This window comes from Dendropsophus ebraccatus, chromosome 1 (assembly GCF_027789765.1).
Source record: "Dendropsophus ebraccatus isolate aDenEbr1 chromosome 1, aDenEbr1.pat, whole genome shotgun sequence".
Lineage (NCBI taxonomy): Eukaryota > Metazoa > Chordata > Amphibia > Anura > Hylidae > Dendropsophus > Dendropsophus ebraccatus.
The window spans coordinates 4,738,593-4,754,623 of NC_091454.1; the positions used below are offsets into that span (position 1 = coordinate 4,738,593).

Sequence of the window (16,031 nt, forward strand, 5' to 3'; positions counted from 1 at the left end):
CATGAGCACTGGTGGACGCCATACCTTCCTCCTCCTCCCTCCCCATGAGCACTGGTGGACGCCATACCTTCCTCCTCCTCCCTCCCCATGAGCACTGGTGGACGCCATACCTTCCTCCTCCTCCCTCCCCATGAGCACTGGTGGACGCCATACCTTCCTCCTCCTCCGGCCTCCCCATTAGCACTGGTGAAAGTCCAGACTCTGGGTAAGCACCACGGCCACCTTCACCACGCTGCCAACCTCCTGCCATTGCTGTGGTGTCACTGTCAGGCAGGGGCAGAGACGCAGCCGCCTATCGGTGTTAGTGCGTCCGTATACAGTTCAGACCAACCTAATTTTTTGACAAAATTTGGCGAAGCTACTGAACTTCTGAAATGTTGCTCATTTCTAACTACAGTACTGTCTGGAGGAGACCTGATGTAAGAGCAGAATAGTGAGTGCAGCTCTGGAGGATAATGAGACCGGATGTAACAGCAGAATAGTGAGTGCAGCTCTGGAGGATGAGACATAACAGTAGAATAGTGAGTGCAGCTCTGGAGGATGAGACATGATGTAACAGCAGAATAGTGAGTGCAGCTCTGGAGGATGAGACATAACAGTAGAATAGTGAGTGCAGCTCTGGAGGATGAGACCTAACAGTAGAATAGTGAGTGCAGCTCTGGAGGATGAGACCTAACAGGAGCATAGTGAGTGCAGCTCTGGAGGATGAGACATAACAGGAGCATAGTGAGGGCAGCTCTGGAGGATGAGACATAACAGGAGAATAGTGAGTGCAGCTCTGGAGGATGAGACATAACAGGAGAATAGTGAGTGCAGCTCTGGAGGATGAGATATAACAGGAGAATAGTGAGTGCAGCTCTGGAGGATGAGACATAACAGGAGAATAGTGAGTGCAGCTCTGGAGGATGAGACCTAACAGGAGCATAGTGAGTGCAGCTCTGGAGGATGAGATATAACAGGAGAATAGTGAGTGCAGCTCTGGAGGATGAGACATAACAGGAGAATAGTGAGTGCAGCTCTGGAGGATGAGACCTAACAGGAGCATAGTGAGTGCAGCTCTGGAGGATGAGATATAACAGGAGAATAGTGAGTGCAACATGTTTCTCCTGTAGTTTCCGTCTCCTGTTTGCCGCGCTGTGTGTCGGGGGTGGTTGTTGGCGCGCTGTGTGTCGGGGGTGGTTGTTGGCGCGCTGTGTGTCGGGGGTGGTTGTTGGCGCGCTGTGTGTCGGGGGTGGTTGTTGGCGCGCTGTGTGTCGGGGGTGGTTGTTGGCGCGCTGTGTGTCGGGGGTGGTTGTTGGCGCGCTGTGTGTCGGGGGTGGTCGTTGGCGCGCTGTGTGTCGGGGGTGGTCGTTGGCGCGCTGTGTGTCGGGGGTGGTTGTTGGCGCGCTGTGTGTCGGGGGTGGTTGTTGGCGCGCTGTGTGTCGGGGGTGGTTGTTGGCGCGCTGTGTGTCGGGGGTGGTTGTTGGCGCGCTGTGTGTCGGGGGTGGTTGTTGGCGCGCTGTGTGTCGGGGGTGGTTGTTGGCGCGCTCTGTGTCGGGGGTGGTTGTTGGCGCGCTGTGTGTCAGGGTTGTTGGCGCGCTGTGTGTCGGGGTTGTTGGCGCGCTGTTGGTTTATATGATGGAAACGTCTCCGCTCTCTGTGTTGATCTTCTGACTGACAGCCGGGTAGATTTCGCCTTCCTGATATGTATCACACAGATGTATCTCAGCTTGGGGAGGGTCAGTTGGCTCCAGTATAAATGTCTCTCCCTGAGGTCCCGGCTGTATATCACAGCAGCACAGAGGAACCCAGGAACTGCCCTGCATCACGAAAGTAAGTGAACCCCACAAATATCATGTATATATGAACGGTGCACAGTACCACTTCTCCTGTACATATGGACAGTGCACAGTACCACTTCTCCTCTCCTGTATATATGGACAGTGCACAGTACCACTTCTCCTGTACATATGGACAGTGCACAGTACCACTTCTCCTCTCCTGTATATATGGACAGTGCACAGTACCACTTCTCCTGTACATATGGACAGTGCACAGTACCACTTCTCCTCTCCTGTATATATGGACGGTGCACAGTACCACTTCTCCTGTATATATGGACAGTGCACAGTACCACTTCTCCTCTCCTGTATATATGGACGGTGCACAGTACCACTTCTCCTGTATAGGCAGTGCATAGTACCACCTCCCGTCCTCCAGGATATCTCAGTAGATGATGGGTGGAGTTGTACTGTGTATATCGTGCCCAGGCGGCTGCTGCGGTTTTCTATCTATAGCCTGGGGTGGAGGAAGTGGTACTGTGCATGGAGCCTCATCTCTTCCTGATCGCTGCCTCATCTTCTCTTCTCCTGTAGGAGGAAGAACATGAGAAATAAATATTTATCTCCTCCTCCTCATCCTGCGGGGGACGCCGGCGAGCGCTCACTCCTCTTCTTTTCTTCACAGGACAGAAGCGGTCTCTAGGAGGCGGGAAGCATGGCGGGAAGCATGGCGGAGTCCTGGGGGGATGGACTAGACACCACTAAGGTCACCCTCACCCTGATCGCTGGATTACTGGCATTACTGTACTGGTCAGTGATGTCATCTGAGGGCGGGGCTGTGACTACCTCTATATACAGGGGGCGGGGCTGTGACTACCTCTCTATACACAATATATACAGGGGGTGGGGCTGTGACTACCTCTCTATATACATGATATACAGGGGGCGGGGCTGTGACTACCTCTCTATACACAGGATATACAGGGGGCGGGGCTGTGACTACCTCTATACACAGGATATTCAGGGGGCGGGGCTGTGACTACCTCTATACACAGGATATTCAGGGGGCGGGGCTGTGACTACCTCTCTATACAGGATATACAGGGGGCGGGGCTGTGACTACCTCTCTATACAGGATATACAGGGGGCAGGGCTGTGACTACCTCACTATACACAGGATATACAGGTGGTGGGTCAGTCATGTCATATAGGGGGCGGGGCTTATCTGTACACATCTCTAATAGCCCCTCCCCCTGCAGGTATTCTGTCTCCGCCTTTTCCCAGTTGCGGCGGATGGGAATCAGACATCCTTGGCCGGCTCCCTTCATCGGGAACGTACTGCTGTTTCAGAAGGTGATGGGAGGTGATGGGAGGTGATGGGGGATGATGGGGGATGATGGAGGATGATGATGGAGGATGATGATGGAGGATGATGATGGAGGATGATGGGAGGTGATGGAGGATGATGCGGGATGATGGGACCGCTGATCCTCTTCTCAGTGGTTGTAAATCTGTCTCTGATTTTCAGGGATTCTGGGACGGAGCTGATCAGATTATCAAGACGTTTGGGCCGATCACGGGGTAAGTGTCGTCTGCTCCGGAGCTGTACTCCTTCCTGTGCGGCATTGTGAGGGATGTAGTGTTCACCCTGGCAGCACGTCTCCCATAATGCAGTGCAGCGATGATTCTGTTATACAGGTATTACCTGGGCCGCCGCCCCATCGTCCTCCTGTCCGACCCCGAAGCCGTGAGGCAGGTTCTACAGAAAGACTTCTCCAACTTCACAAACCGGATGGTGAGTCCTCTGCCCCCTCCCCTGTCCTGTCCTCACAGCTCAGGCTCCTCTGCCCCCGCCCCTCCCCTGTCCTGTCCAGTCCTCACAGCTCAGGATCCTCTGCCCCCTCCCCGCCCCTGTCCTCACAGCTCAGGCTCCTCTGCCCCCTCCCCGCCCCTGTCCTCACAGCTCAGGCTCCTCTGCCCCCTCCCCGCCCCTGTCCTCACAGCTCAGGCTCCTCTGACCCCTGTCCTCACAGCTCAGGCTCCTCTGCCCCCTCCCCGCCCCCTCCCGTCCCTGCCCTCACAGCTCAGGCTCCTCTGCCCCCTCCCCGCTCCTGTCCTTACAGCTCAGGCTCCTCTGCCCCCTCCCCGCCCCTGTCCTCACAGCTCAGGCTCCTCTGCCCCCTCCCCGTCCCTGTCCTCACAGCTCAGGCTCCTCTGACCCCTGCCCTCACAGCTCAGGCTCCTCTGTCCCCTCCCCGCCCCTGTCCTTACAGCTCAGGCTCCTCTGCCCCCTCCCCGCCCCTGCCCTCACAGCTCAGGATCCTCTGCCCCCTTCCCGCCCCCTCCCGTCCCTGCCCTCACAGCTCAGGCTCCTTTGCCCCCACCCCGCCCCTGTCCTTACAGCTCAGGATCCTCTGCCCCCTCCCCGCCCCTGCCCTCACAGCTCAGGCTCCTCTGCCCCCTCCCCGCCCCTGCCCTCACAGCTCAGGCTCCTCTGCCCCCTCCCCGCCCCCTCCCGTCCCTGCCCTCACAGCTCAGGCTCCTCTGCCCCCTCACCCTCATAGCTGTCGCCCTCTAGTGATCAGTGAAATAATGTCGCATCTTCTGCCCCTTCAGAAGCTCAACCTGGTGACCAAACCCATGAGTGACAGCCTCCTCTGCCTCCGCGACGAGCAGTGGAAACGCGTCCGCAGCGTCCTCACCCCCTCATTCAGCGCTGCCCGGATGAAAGAGGCCAGTGCCCTGTGTGATGCCCCCCTCTCACCTGCCTCCTCTGCTGCTCTCCTGCCTCCTCTGCTGCTCTCCTGCCCCCCTCTCACCTGCCTCCTCTGCTGCTCTCCTGCCCCCCTCTTACCTGCCTTCTCTGCTGCTCTCCTGCCCCCCTCGCACCTGCCTCCTCTGCTGCTCTCCTGCCCCCCTCCCACCTGCCTCCTCTGCTGCTCTCCTGCCCCTCCTCTGCTGCTCTCCTGCCCCTCCTCTGCTGCTCTCCTGCCCCTCCTCTGCTGCTCACCTGCCTCCTCTGCTGCACTCCTGCTTCCTCTCACCTGCCTCCTCTCACCTGCCTCCTCTGCTGCTCTCCTGCCCCCCTCGCATCTGCCTCCTCTGCTGCTCTCCTGCCCCCCTCGCATCTGCCTCCTCTGCTGCTCTCCTGCCCCCCTCGCATCTGCCTCCTCTGCTGCTCTCCTGCCCCCCTCGCATCTGCCTCCTCTGCTGCTCTCCTGCCCCCCTCTGCTGCTCTCCTGCCCCTCCTCTGCTGCTCACCTGCCTCCTCTGCTGCACTCCTGCTTCCTCTCACCTGCCTCCTCTCACCTGCCTCCTCTGCTGCTCTCCTGCCCCCCTCGCATCTGCCTCCTCTGCTGCTCTCCTGCCCCCCTCGCATCTGCCTCCTCTGCTGCTCTCCTGCCCCCCTCGCATCTGCCTCCTCTGCTGCTCTCCTGCCCCCCTCGCACCTGCCTCCTCTGCTGCTCTCCTGCCCCTCGCACCTGCCTCCTCTGCTGCCCCCCTCTCACCTGCCTCCTCTGCTGCTTTCCTGCCCCTCACCTGCCTCCTCTGCTGCTCACCTGCCTCCTCTGCTGCTCACCTGCCTCCTCTGCTGCTCACCTGCCTCCTCTGCTGCTCACCTGCCTCCTCTGCTGCTCACCTGCTTCCTCTGCTGCTCTCCTGCCCCCTCTCACCTGCCTCCTCTGCTGCTCTCCTGCCTCCTCTCACCTGCCTCCTCTGCTGCTCTCCTGCCCCCCTCTCACCTGCCTCCTCTCCTACTCTTCTGCTCCCCTCTTACTTGCCTCCTCTGCTGCTCTCCTGCCCCACTTATCTGCCTCCTCTGCTGCTCTCCTGCCTCCTCTGCTACTCACCTGCCTCCCTCTTACCTGCCTCCTCTGCTGCTCTCCTGCCCCCCTCTCACCTGCCTCCTCTGCTGCTCTCCTGCCCCTCTCTTACCTGCCTCCTCTGCTACTCTCCTGCCCCCCTCTTACCTGCCTCCTCTGCTGCTCTCCTGCCTCCTCTGCTGCTCTCCTGTCCCTCTCTTACCTGACTCCTCTGCTGCTCTCCTGCCCCTCTCTTACCTGCCTCCTCTGCTGCTCTCCTGCCCCTCTTACCTGCTTCCTCTGCTGCTCTCCTGCCTCCTCTGCTGCTCTCCTGCCCCTCTCTTACCTGCTTCCTCTGCTGCTCTCCTGCCCCCCTCTCACCTGCCTCCTCTGCTGCTCTCCTGCCCCCCTCTCACCTGCCTCCTCTGCTGCTCTCCTGCTTCCTCTGCTGCTCTCCTGCCCCCCTCTTACCTGCCTCCTCTGCTGCTCTCCTGCTTCCTCTGCTGCTCTCCTGCCCCCCTCTTACCTGCCTCCTCTGCTGCTCTCCTGCTTCCTCTGCTGCTCTCCTGCCCCCCTCTTACCTGCCTCCTCTGCTGTCTTGTAGATGTGCCCCCTCATAAACCAGGGCTGCGATGTGCTGCTGAGTAACCTGCAGGGATTTGCAGACTCCGGAGACCCCTGTAACGTGCAGAGGTGAGGGCTGATACCAGAGAGCAGCGGCTGATGACATTACAGCAGTATATAGCTGTATATTACAGCGGTATCTAGATGCTCCTGTCTCCCGCAGATGCTACGCCTGTTACACCATGGACATCGTTGCCAGCGTCGCCTTCGGAACCAAAGTGGATTCCCAGAAGGATCCGGATCACCCGCTGGTGCAGAACAGCAGGAAGTTTCTGGAACTGTTTACTCCCTTCAAGCCTTTGGTGCTTCTGACATGTGAGGGATGGGCGGGGGCTGGGAGAAGTGGGCGGGGACTGGGAGAAGTGGGTACGGTGGGAACTGGGCTTTTTTGTGATCCAGTCAAAATTGGGACTGAACCAATATCATTGTAACTCCTATTCATCATGTAATGTCCCTCACATCCTCTAGGTGTCACTATAGCCCATACAGTGCTGTATAATGCCCCTCACATCCTCTAGGTGTCACTATAGCCCATACAGTGCTGTGTAATGCTCCTCACATCCTCTAGGTGTCACTATAGCCCATACAGTGCTGTGTAATGTCCCTCACAACCTCTAGGTGTCACCATTGCCCATACAGTGCTGTGTAATGCCCCTCACATCCTCTAGGTGTCACCATTGCCCATACAGTGCTGTGTAATGCTTCTCACATTCTCTAGGTGTCACTATAACCTATACAGTGCTGTGTAATGCTCCTCACATCCTCTAGGTGTCACCATTGCCCATACAGTGCTGTGTAATGCTTCTCACATCCTCTAGGTGTCACTATAACCCATACAGTGCTGTGTAATGCCCCTCACATCCTCTAGGTGTCACTATAGCCCATACAGTGCTGTGTAATGTCCCTCACATCCTCTAGGTGTCACTATAGTCCATACAGTGCTGTGTAATGCTCCTCACATCCTCTAGGTGTCACTATAGCCCATACAGTGCTGTGTAATGTCCCTCACATCCTCTAGGTGTCACCATTACCCATACAGTGCTGTGTAATGTCCCTCACATCCTCTAGGTGTCACCATTACCCATACAGTGCTGTGTAATGTCCCTCACATCCTCTAGGTGTCACTATAGCCCATACAGTGCTGTGTAATGTCCCTCACATCCTCTAGGTGTCACTATAGCCCATACAGTGCTGTGTAATGTCCCTCACATCCTCTAGGTGTCACTATAGCCCATACAGTGCTGTGTAATGCCCCTCACATCCTCTAGGTGTCACTATAGCCCATACAGTGCTGTGTAATGTCCCTCACATCCTCTAGGTGTCACTATAGCCCATACAGTTCAGTGTAATGTCCCTCACATCCTCTAGGTGTCACTATAGCCCATACAGTGCTGTGTAATGTCCCTCACATCCTCTAGGTGTCACTATAGCCCATACAGTTCAGTGTAATGTCCCTCACATCCTCTAGGTGTCACTATAACCTATACAGTGCTGTGTAATGCCCCTAACACCCTCTAGGTGTCACTATAGCCCATACAGTGCTGTGTAATGTCCCTCACATCCTCTAGGTGTCACTATAGCCCATACAGTGCTGTGTAATGCTCCTCACATCCTCTAGGTGTCACTATAGTCCATACAGTGCTGTGTAATGTCCCTCACATCCTCTAGGTGTCACTATAGCCCATACAGTGCTGTGTAATGCCCCTCACATCCTCTAGGTGTCACTATAACCTATACAGTGCTGTGTAATGTCCCTCACATCCTCTAGGTGTCACTATAACCTATACAGTGCTGTGTAATGTCCCTCACATCCTCTAGGTGTCACTATAGCCCATACAGTGCTGTGTAATGCCCCTCACATCCTCTAGGTGTCACTATAGCCCATACAGTGCTGTGTAATGTCCCTCACATCCTCTAGGTGTCACTATAGCCCATACAGTTCAGTGTAATGTCCCTCACATCCTCTAGGTGTCACTATAGCCCCTACAGTGCTGTGTAATGTCCCTCACATCCTCTAGGTGTCACTATAGCCCATACAGTCAGTGTAATGTCCCTCACATCCTCTAGGTGTCACTATAACCTATACAGTGCTGTGTAATGCCCCTAACACCCTCTAGGTGTCACTATAGCCCATACAGTGCTGTGTAATGTCCCTCACATCCTCTAGGTGTCACTATAGCCCATACAGTGCTGTGTAATGCTCCTCACATCCTCTAGGTGTCACTATAGTCCATACAGTGCTGTGTAATGTCCCTCACATCCTCTAGGTGTCACTATAGCCCATACAGTGCTGTGTAATGCCCCTCACATCCTCTAGGTGTCACTATAACCTATACAGTGCTGTGTAATGTCCCTCACAATCCTCTAGGTGTCACTATAAACCTATACAGTGCTGTGTAATGCTCCTCACATCCTCTAGGTGTCACCATTACCCATACAGTGCTGTGTAATGTCCCTCACATCCTCTAGGTGTCACTATAACCTATACAGTGCTGTGTAATGCTCCTCACATCCTCTAGGTGTCACCATTACCCATACAGTGCTGTGTAATGCCCCTCACATCCTCTAGGTGTCACTATAACCTATACAGTGCTGTGTAATGTCCCTCACATCCTCTAGGTGTCACTATAACCTATACAGTGCTGTGTAATGCTCCTCACATCCTCTAGGTGTCACCATTACCCATACAGTGCTGTGTAATGCCCCTCACATCCTCTAGGTGTCACTATAGCCCATACAGTGCTGTGTAATGTCCCTCACATCCTCTAGGTGTCACTATAGCCCATACAGTGCTGTGTAATGTCCCTCACATCCTCTAGGTGTCACTATAGCCCATACAGTGCTGTGTAATGCCCCTCACATCCTCTAGGTGTCACTATAACCTATACAGTGCTGTGTAATGTCCCTCACATCCTCTAGGTGTCACTATAACCTATACAGTGCTGTGTAATGTCCCTCACATCCTCTAGGTGTCACTATAACCTATACAGTGCTGTGTAATGCCCCTCACATCCTCTAGGTGTCACTATAACCTATACAGTGCTGTGTAATGCTCCTCACATCCTCTAGGTGTCACCATTACCCATACAGTGCTGTGTAATGTCCCTCACATCCTCTAGGTGTCACTATAACCTATACAGTGCTGTGTAATGCTCCTCACATCCTCTAGGTGTCACCATTACCCATACAGTGCTGTGTAATGCCCCTCACATCCTCTAGGTGTCACTATAACCTATACAGTGCTGTGTAATGTCCCTCACATCCTCTAGGTGTCACTATAACCTATACAGTGCTGTGTAATGCTCCTCACATCCTCTAGGTGTCACCATTACCCATACAGTGCTGTGTAATGCCCCTCACATCCTCTAGGTGTCACTATAGCCCATACAGTGCTGTGTAATGTCCCTCACATCCTCTAGGTGTCACTATAGCCCATACAGTGCTGTGTAATGTCCCTCACATCCTCTAGGTGTCACTATAGCCTGGGCAATCCTTCTATAGTTGGAGAGCTGGGTGACAACCAGTGTGGTCCAGGCTGTCAGTCTGTCTGGTTGTCACCCAGCTCTATGAGAATGCTTAGTGTGTGGTCTGTGTCTCTGGTTGTCACCCGTCCCCTCTTCCCCTCGTCCCTCCAGTGGCTTTTCCGTCCATCATGATCCCCATCGTCCGCCGACTTCCCAACAAGAACCGCGACCAGGTAAACCGCTTCTTTGGTACGGCCATCAGAGGAATGGTCGCTGCGCGGGATGGACTGCCGGCCAATGAGGTACCGCCTCCCTGTGCCCCTCCCTCTCCACTCCACGCCCCTACTGCCCTTCCCCCCCCCCCCCCCACACACACACACACACCTCACCCCTCCCTCCTCTCTCCCCCCCCCCCCCACAACCTCCCTCTCTCCTCTCCCCCCCCCCGTACCCTCCCTCCTCTCTCCCCCCTACACCCTCCCTCCTCTCCCCCCCCCACACCCTCCCTCCTCTCTCCCCCCTACACCCTCCCTCCTCTCTCCCCCCCCGTACCCTCCCTCCTCTCCCCCCCCCGTACCCTCCCTCCTCTCCCCCCCCCCCACACCCTCCCTCCTCTCTCCCCCCCCCACACCCTCCCTCCTCTCTCCCCCCCCCCACACCCTCCCTCCTCTCTCCCCCCACACCCTCCCTCCTCTCTCCCCCCACACCCTCCCTCCTCCCCCCACACCCTCCTCCCCCCCCCCCCACCCTCCTCCCCCCCCCCACCCTCCTCCCCCCCCCCCACCCTCCTCCCCCCCCACACACCTCCCTCCTCCCCCACACCCTCCCTCCTCCTCCCCCCCCACACCCTCCCTCCTCTCCCCCCCCCCACACCCTCCCTCCTCTCCCCCCCCCCCCACACCCTCCCTCCCCCCCCCCCACACCCTCCCTCCCCCCCCCCACACCCTCCCTCCCTCCTCTCTCCCCCCCCACACCTCCCTCCCCTCCCTCTCCTCTCTCCCTCCCTCCCTCTCCCCCCCCACCCCCTCCCTCCCTCTCCCCCCCCCACACCCTCGCCCCCCCCCCCACACCCTCCCTCCCCCCTCTCCTCTCCCCCCCCACAACCCTCCCTCCCTCTCCTCTCTCCCCCCACACCCTCCCTCCCCTCCCCCCCCCACACCCTCGCCCCTCTCCTCTCCCCCCCCCACACCCTCCCTCCCTCCTCCCCCCCCACCCTCCCTCTCCACCCCCCCACCCTCCCTCCCTCTCCTCTCCCCCCCCCCACACCCTCCCTCCCTCTCCTCTCCTCCCCCCACACCCTCCCTCCCTCTCCTCTCCCTCCCCCACACCCTCCCTCCCTCTCCTCTCCCTCCCCCACACCCTCCCTCCCTCCCCCAGCAAGCCCTCCCTCCCTCCCTCTTCCCTCCCTCCCCCACACCCTCCCTCCCTCCCTCCCTCTCCCCCCCCCCCCACACCCCTCCCCCACACCCCCCCACCCTCCCTCTCTCCTCTCCCCCCACACCCTCCCTCCTCTCATCCCCCCCCCACACCCTCCCTCCTCTCCTCTCTCCCCCCCCGACACCCCTCCCTCCTCTCTCCTCTCTCCCCCCCACACCCTCCCTCCCTCCTCTCTCTCCCCCCCCCACACCCTCCCTCCTCCCCCACACACCCCCCTCTCCTCCCACACCCTCCCTCCCTCTCCTCTCCCCCCCCCCACACCCTCCCTCTCCTCTCCCCCAGCCCACACCCTCCCTCCTCTCTCCCCCCCCACACCCTCCCTCCTCTCCCCCCCCACACCCTCCTCTCCCTCTCCCCCCCCACACCCTCCCTCCCTCTCCTCTCCCCCACCCCCCACACCCTCCCTCCCTCGTCCTCTCTCCCCCCCCCCCACACCCTCCCTCCATCTCCTCTCATCCCCCCCCACAACCCTCCCTCCCTCTCCTCTCTCCCCCCCCACACCCCTCCCTCCTCTCTCTCCCCACCTCGCCTCTCCCCCCCACACCTCGCCCCTCCCTCTTCTCTCTCCCCCACCCCCAGGGGTTAATGCAGTTTTGTGCCGCAGCGCCGGCGGGATTTCCTGCAGCTGATGCTGGACGCCCGCTCCTCTGCCGCCCGCGTCTCTGTGGATCACTTTGATATTGTGAACCAGGCGGATGTGACGGCCCCCGTGGGGGAGGAGCCTGTGAGGAGGGCGGCCAAGACCCTGAGCGAGGATGAGATCCTGGGCCAGGCCTTCATCTTCCTCATCGCCGGCTATGAGACCACCTGCAGCCTCCTGTCCTTCACCACCTACCTGCTGGCCACCCACCCTGCCTGCCAGGAGGAGCTGCTCCGCGAGGTCGACCACTTCGCTGAAAACCATGTAAGTGACATAGAGGAGGGGCATGTGGTGGGTGGAGCCTATGATAGGCGGGGCTTATCAGGTGAGAAAATTTCTCTAATCTCTTCATAGGATGGTGCGGACTACAACACTGTGCACGATCTGCCCTACATGGACCTGGTGATCTCCGAGTCCCTGCGCATGTACCCCCCCGCCTTCAGGTGAGCACTACTGTGTCCTCCAGAGCTGCACTCACTATTCTGCTGTTACATCCTGTCTCGTCCTCCAGAGCTGCACTCACTATTCTGCTGTTACATCCTGTTCATCCTCCAGAGCTGCACTCACTATTCTGCTGTTATATCAGGTCTCATCCTCCAGAGCTGCGCTCACTATTCTGCTGTTACATCCTGTCTCATCCTCCAGAGCTGCACTCACTATTCTGCTGTTACATCCTGTCTCATCCTCCAGAGCTGCACTCACTATTCTGCTGTTACATCCTGTCTCATCCTCCAGAGCTGCACTCACTATTCTGCTGTTACATCATGTCTCATCTTCCAGAGCTGCACTCGCTATTCTGCTGTTACATCTTGTCTTACATACAATGCGTGGCCCTTGTAGATTTGCCCGTGAAGCTGCCCGTGACTGTACGGTGATGGGGTGTAAGATACCGGCCGGGACGGTGCTGGAGATTCCTATTGGCTGTATGCAGAATGACCCCAAATACTGGGCGGAGCCGGAGGAGTTCAGGCCTGAGAGGTAGAGCACAGAGTGAGGGGTGAGCGCTGCAATCACTTACACCACAGGGCGCTAGTAATCAGAATCTCCCTGCAGGTTCTCGGCTGAGGAGAAGCAGAAGCGCCACCCCTTCCTGTATCTGCCGTTTGGGGCCGGACCCCGGAGTTGTATCGGGATGAGACTCGCTATCCTGGAGGCCAAGATCACCCTGTACCGGATCCTCAGGAGATTCCGCTTCCAGACCTGTCCGCGTACTCAGGTGAGAGGGTGAAACCAGATCCCGGAGGTCTGAGCATACAGCAAATGTATAGGCAAGAGGATGTGAGGGGCATTACACTGAACTGTATGGGCTATAGTGACACCTAGAGGATGTGAGGGGCATTACACAGCACTGTATGGGCTATAGTGACACCTAGAGGATGTGAGGGACATTACACAGCACTGTATGGGCTATAGTGACACCTAGAGGATGTGAGGGGCATTACACAGCACTGTATGGGCTATAGTGACACCTAGAGGATGTGAGGGACATTACACAGCACTGTATGGGCTATAGTGACACCTAGAGGATTTTAGGGACATTACACAGCACTGTATGGGCTATAGTGACACCTAGAGGATGTGAGGGGCATTACACAGCACTGTATGGGCTATAGTGACACCTAGAGGATGTGAGGGACATTACACTGAACTGTATGGGCTATAGTGACACCTAGAGGATTTTAGGGACATTACACAGCACTGTATGGGCTATAGTGACACCTAGAGGATGTGAGGGGCATTACACAGCACTGTATGGGCTATAGTGACACCTAGAGGATGTGAGGGGCATTACACAGCACTGTATGGGCTATAGTGACACCTAGAGGATGTGAGGGGCATTACACAGCACTGTATGGGCTATAGTGACACCTAGAGGATGTGAGGGGCATTACACAGCACTGTATGGGCTATAGTGACACCTAGAGGATGTGAGGGGCATTACACAGCACTGTATGGACTATAGTGACACCTAGAGGATGTGAGGGGCATTACACAGCACTGTATAGGTTATAGTGACACCTAGAGGATGTGAGGAGCATTACACAGCACTGTATGGACTATAGTGACACCTAGAGGATGTGAGGAGCATTACACAGCACTGTATGGGTAATGGTGACACCTAGAGGATGTGAGGGGCATTACACAGCACTGTATGGGCTATAGTGACACCTAGAGGATGTGAGGGGCATTACACTGAACTGTATGGGCTATAGTGACACCTAGAGGATGTGAGGAGCATTACACAGCACTGTATGGGTGATGGTGACACCTAGAGGATGTGAGGGGCATTATACAGCACTGTATGGGCTATAGTGACACCTAGAGGATGTGAGGAGCATTACACAGCACTGTATGGGCTATAGTGACACCTAGAGGATGTGAGGGACATTACACAGCACTGTATGGGCTATAGTGACACCTAGAGGATGTGAGGGGCATTATACAGCACTGTATGGGCTATAGTGACACCTAGAGGGTGTTAGGGGCATTACACAGCACTGTATGGGTAATGGTGACACCTAGAGGATGTGAGGGACATTACACAGCACTGTATAGGTAATGGTGACACCTAGAGGATGTGAGGGGCATTACACAGCACTGTATGGGTAATGGTGACACCTAGAGGATGTGAGGGACATTACACAGCACTGTATAGGTAATGGTGACACCTAGAGGATGTGAGGGGCATTACACAGCACTGTATAGGTAATGGTGACACCTAGAGGATGTGAGGGGCATTACACAGCACTGTATGGGCTATAGTGACACCTAGAGGATGTGAGGGGCATTACACAGCACTGTATGGGCTATAGTGACACCTAGAGGATGTGAGGAGCATTACACAGCACTGTATGGGCTATAGTGACATATAGGGCAGAGCTTCTAAACATTTTTGCTCTCAGGCCTCACCTGGCTATCTATGATGATGCTAGGGCCTCACCAACAAACATGTACTTCCATGTAGCGTCAGTTCCCACCATTTAGTGCACAAAATATCCCAGAGAAGCTCCAAATGAGCACCAAAGTGCAGAAATAAATACTACTCTGCATATATACCCAACACCACACTGTAACAATACATACTGCTCCACCTCTGTAATCCAACAACACACTGCAACAATACATACTGCTCCACCTCTGTAATCCAACAACACACTGCAACAATACATACTGCTCCACCTCTGTAATCCAACAACACACTGCACAAATACATACTTCTTTACCTGTATAACTCAACAGCTTACTGTAGAAATACATACTACTTCACCTGTACCACCCAACACTGCAGTGCAAAAATAAATACTTCTCTACCAGGAAAAACAAAAACTCCATCTGTAGTACCCAACACCACATTGAAGCAATAAATACTGCTCCACCTGTGTAATATCACACCACACTGCAACAATACATACTGCTTAACCTGTATAACTCGACACCTTACTGCACCTGTACAACCCAAGACCACACTGCAGCAATACATACTACTCCACGTGCATAATACTTATCTACCACCTATAATAAACTAAAACCACAGTGCAGGAATACATACTGCTTCACCTTTATAACCTAACACCGCACCAATACATGCTGCTCCATGTGTACAGCACAATATCACACTACACCAATAAAAGTTCCCATATAGTAGTATTCTTCTAATAGTGTCCCACAAACAGTTAATTCTCCCGATATTGCCCCATAGTTCTACAGTTCTGTATCCGCTTGATGGTGGGGGGCATTATACTGAGAACATTTACATTTATCTTCCTCCTCGCAGATTCCACTCCAGGTCACCGCGGTTTCCACCCTGAGGCCTAAAGATGGCGTGTACGTGAAAATTTTGGCTCGCTAGTGCCCCCTGCAGGTAGCAACGGTACAAACATCTCTGACACTATGATCTTCAGGACCTATTGGTACAAAGAAACTGCAATAAAAGCTTTCCTCAAAATATTGTAACAAAACTACAACTCCCAGCATGCCCTGAGGTCATATGTGTATGTAAATCAGGCGGAATCCCGTCTGTCTCAGTGTCACACTGCTCCTCTATGTCACTTCTCTGAGCGGAGGCGCGTGCCCTCCCATAGACAGGCGGGATACCACTGCGAAAAGTTCTGTCTGATTTACTCAGTGTGAACCTTTCCTAATACACTGTAGCGAAGCTTCAGCTGTAAGATGGATCACTGGTACCTATAATCCAGGGTAGAGGTTCTGTTACCAGCACTGGATGGGGGGGGTCGCCCCCTCCCCCGCTATTATCCACTGGCCTCATTTAAATATATTTTTGGAAATAACTTTGTGCCCCGTT

The 16,031-nt window shown here is 55.5% G+C and overlaps 1 protein-coding gene across 3 annotated transcripts in view; it reads left to right on the plus strand.

Annotated features, from left to right (window-relative positions):
- The window catches only part of TBXAS1 (thromboxane A synthase 1), a 47,243-nt gene extending 31,226 nt beyond the window's left edge, over positions 1-16,017 (plus strand). For 2 of the 3 annotated variants that reach the window (XM_069964164.1, XM_069964156.1), the window contains exons 2-14: positions 2,446-2,570; positions 3,020-3,113; positions 3,289-3,341; positions 3,459-3,555; positions 4,377-4,493; positions 6,168-6,256; positions 6,351-6,502; positions 9,823-9,953; positions 11,693-11,992; positions 12,083-12,171; positions 12,569-12,706; positions 12,782-12,944; positions 15,504-16,017. In XM_069964164.1, coding sequence (XP_069820265.1) covers positions 2,476-2,570; positions 3,020-3,113; positions 3,289-3,341; positions 3,459-3,555; positions 4,377-4,493; positions 6,168-6,256; positions 6,351-6,502; positions 9,823-9,953; positions 11,693-11,992; positions 12,083-12,171; positions 12,569-12,706; positions 12,782-12,944; positions 15,504-15,578 — 1,593 coding nt within the window. In that variant the 5' untranslated portion in view covers positions 2,446-2,475 and the 3' untranslated portion in view covers positions 15,579-16,017. The remainder of the gene's footprint in view (positions 1-2,445; positions 2,571-3,019; positions 3,114-3,288; positions 3,342-3,458; positions 3,556-4,376; positions 4,494-6,167; positions 6,257-6,350; positions 6,503-9,822; positions 9,954-11,692; positions 11,993-12,082; positions 12,172-12,568; positions 12,707-12,781; positions 12,945-15,503) is intronic. The other variant, XM_069964175.1, reaches the window with a different exon arrangement.
- Positions 16,018-16,031: the final 14 nt, after the last annotated feature.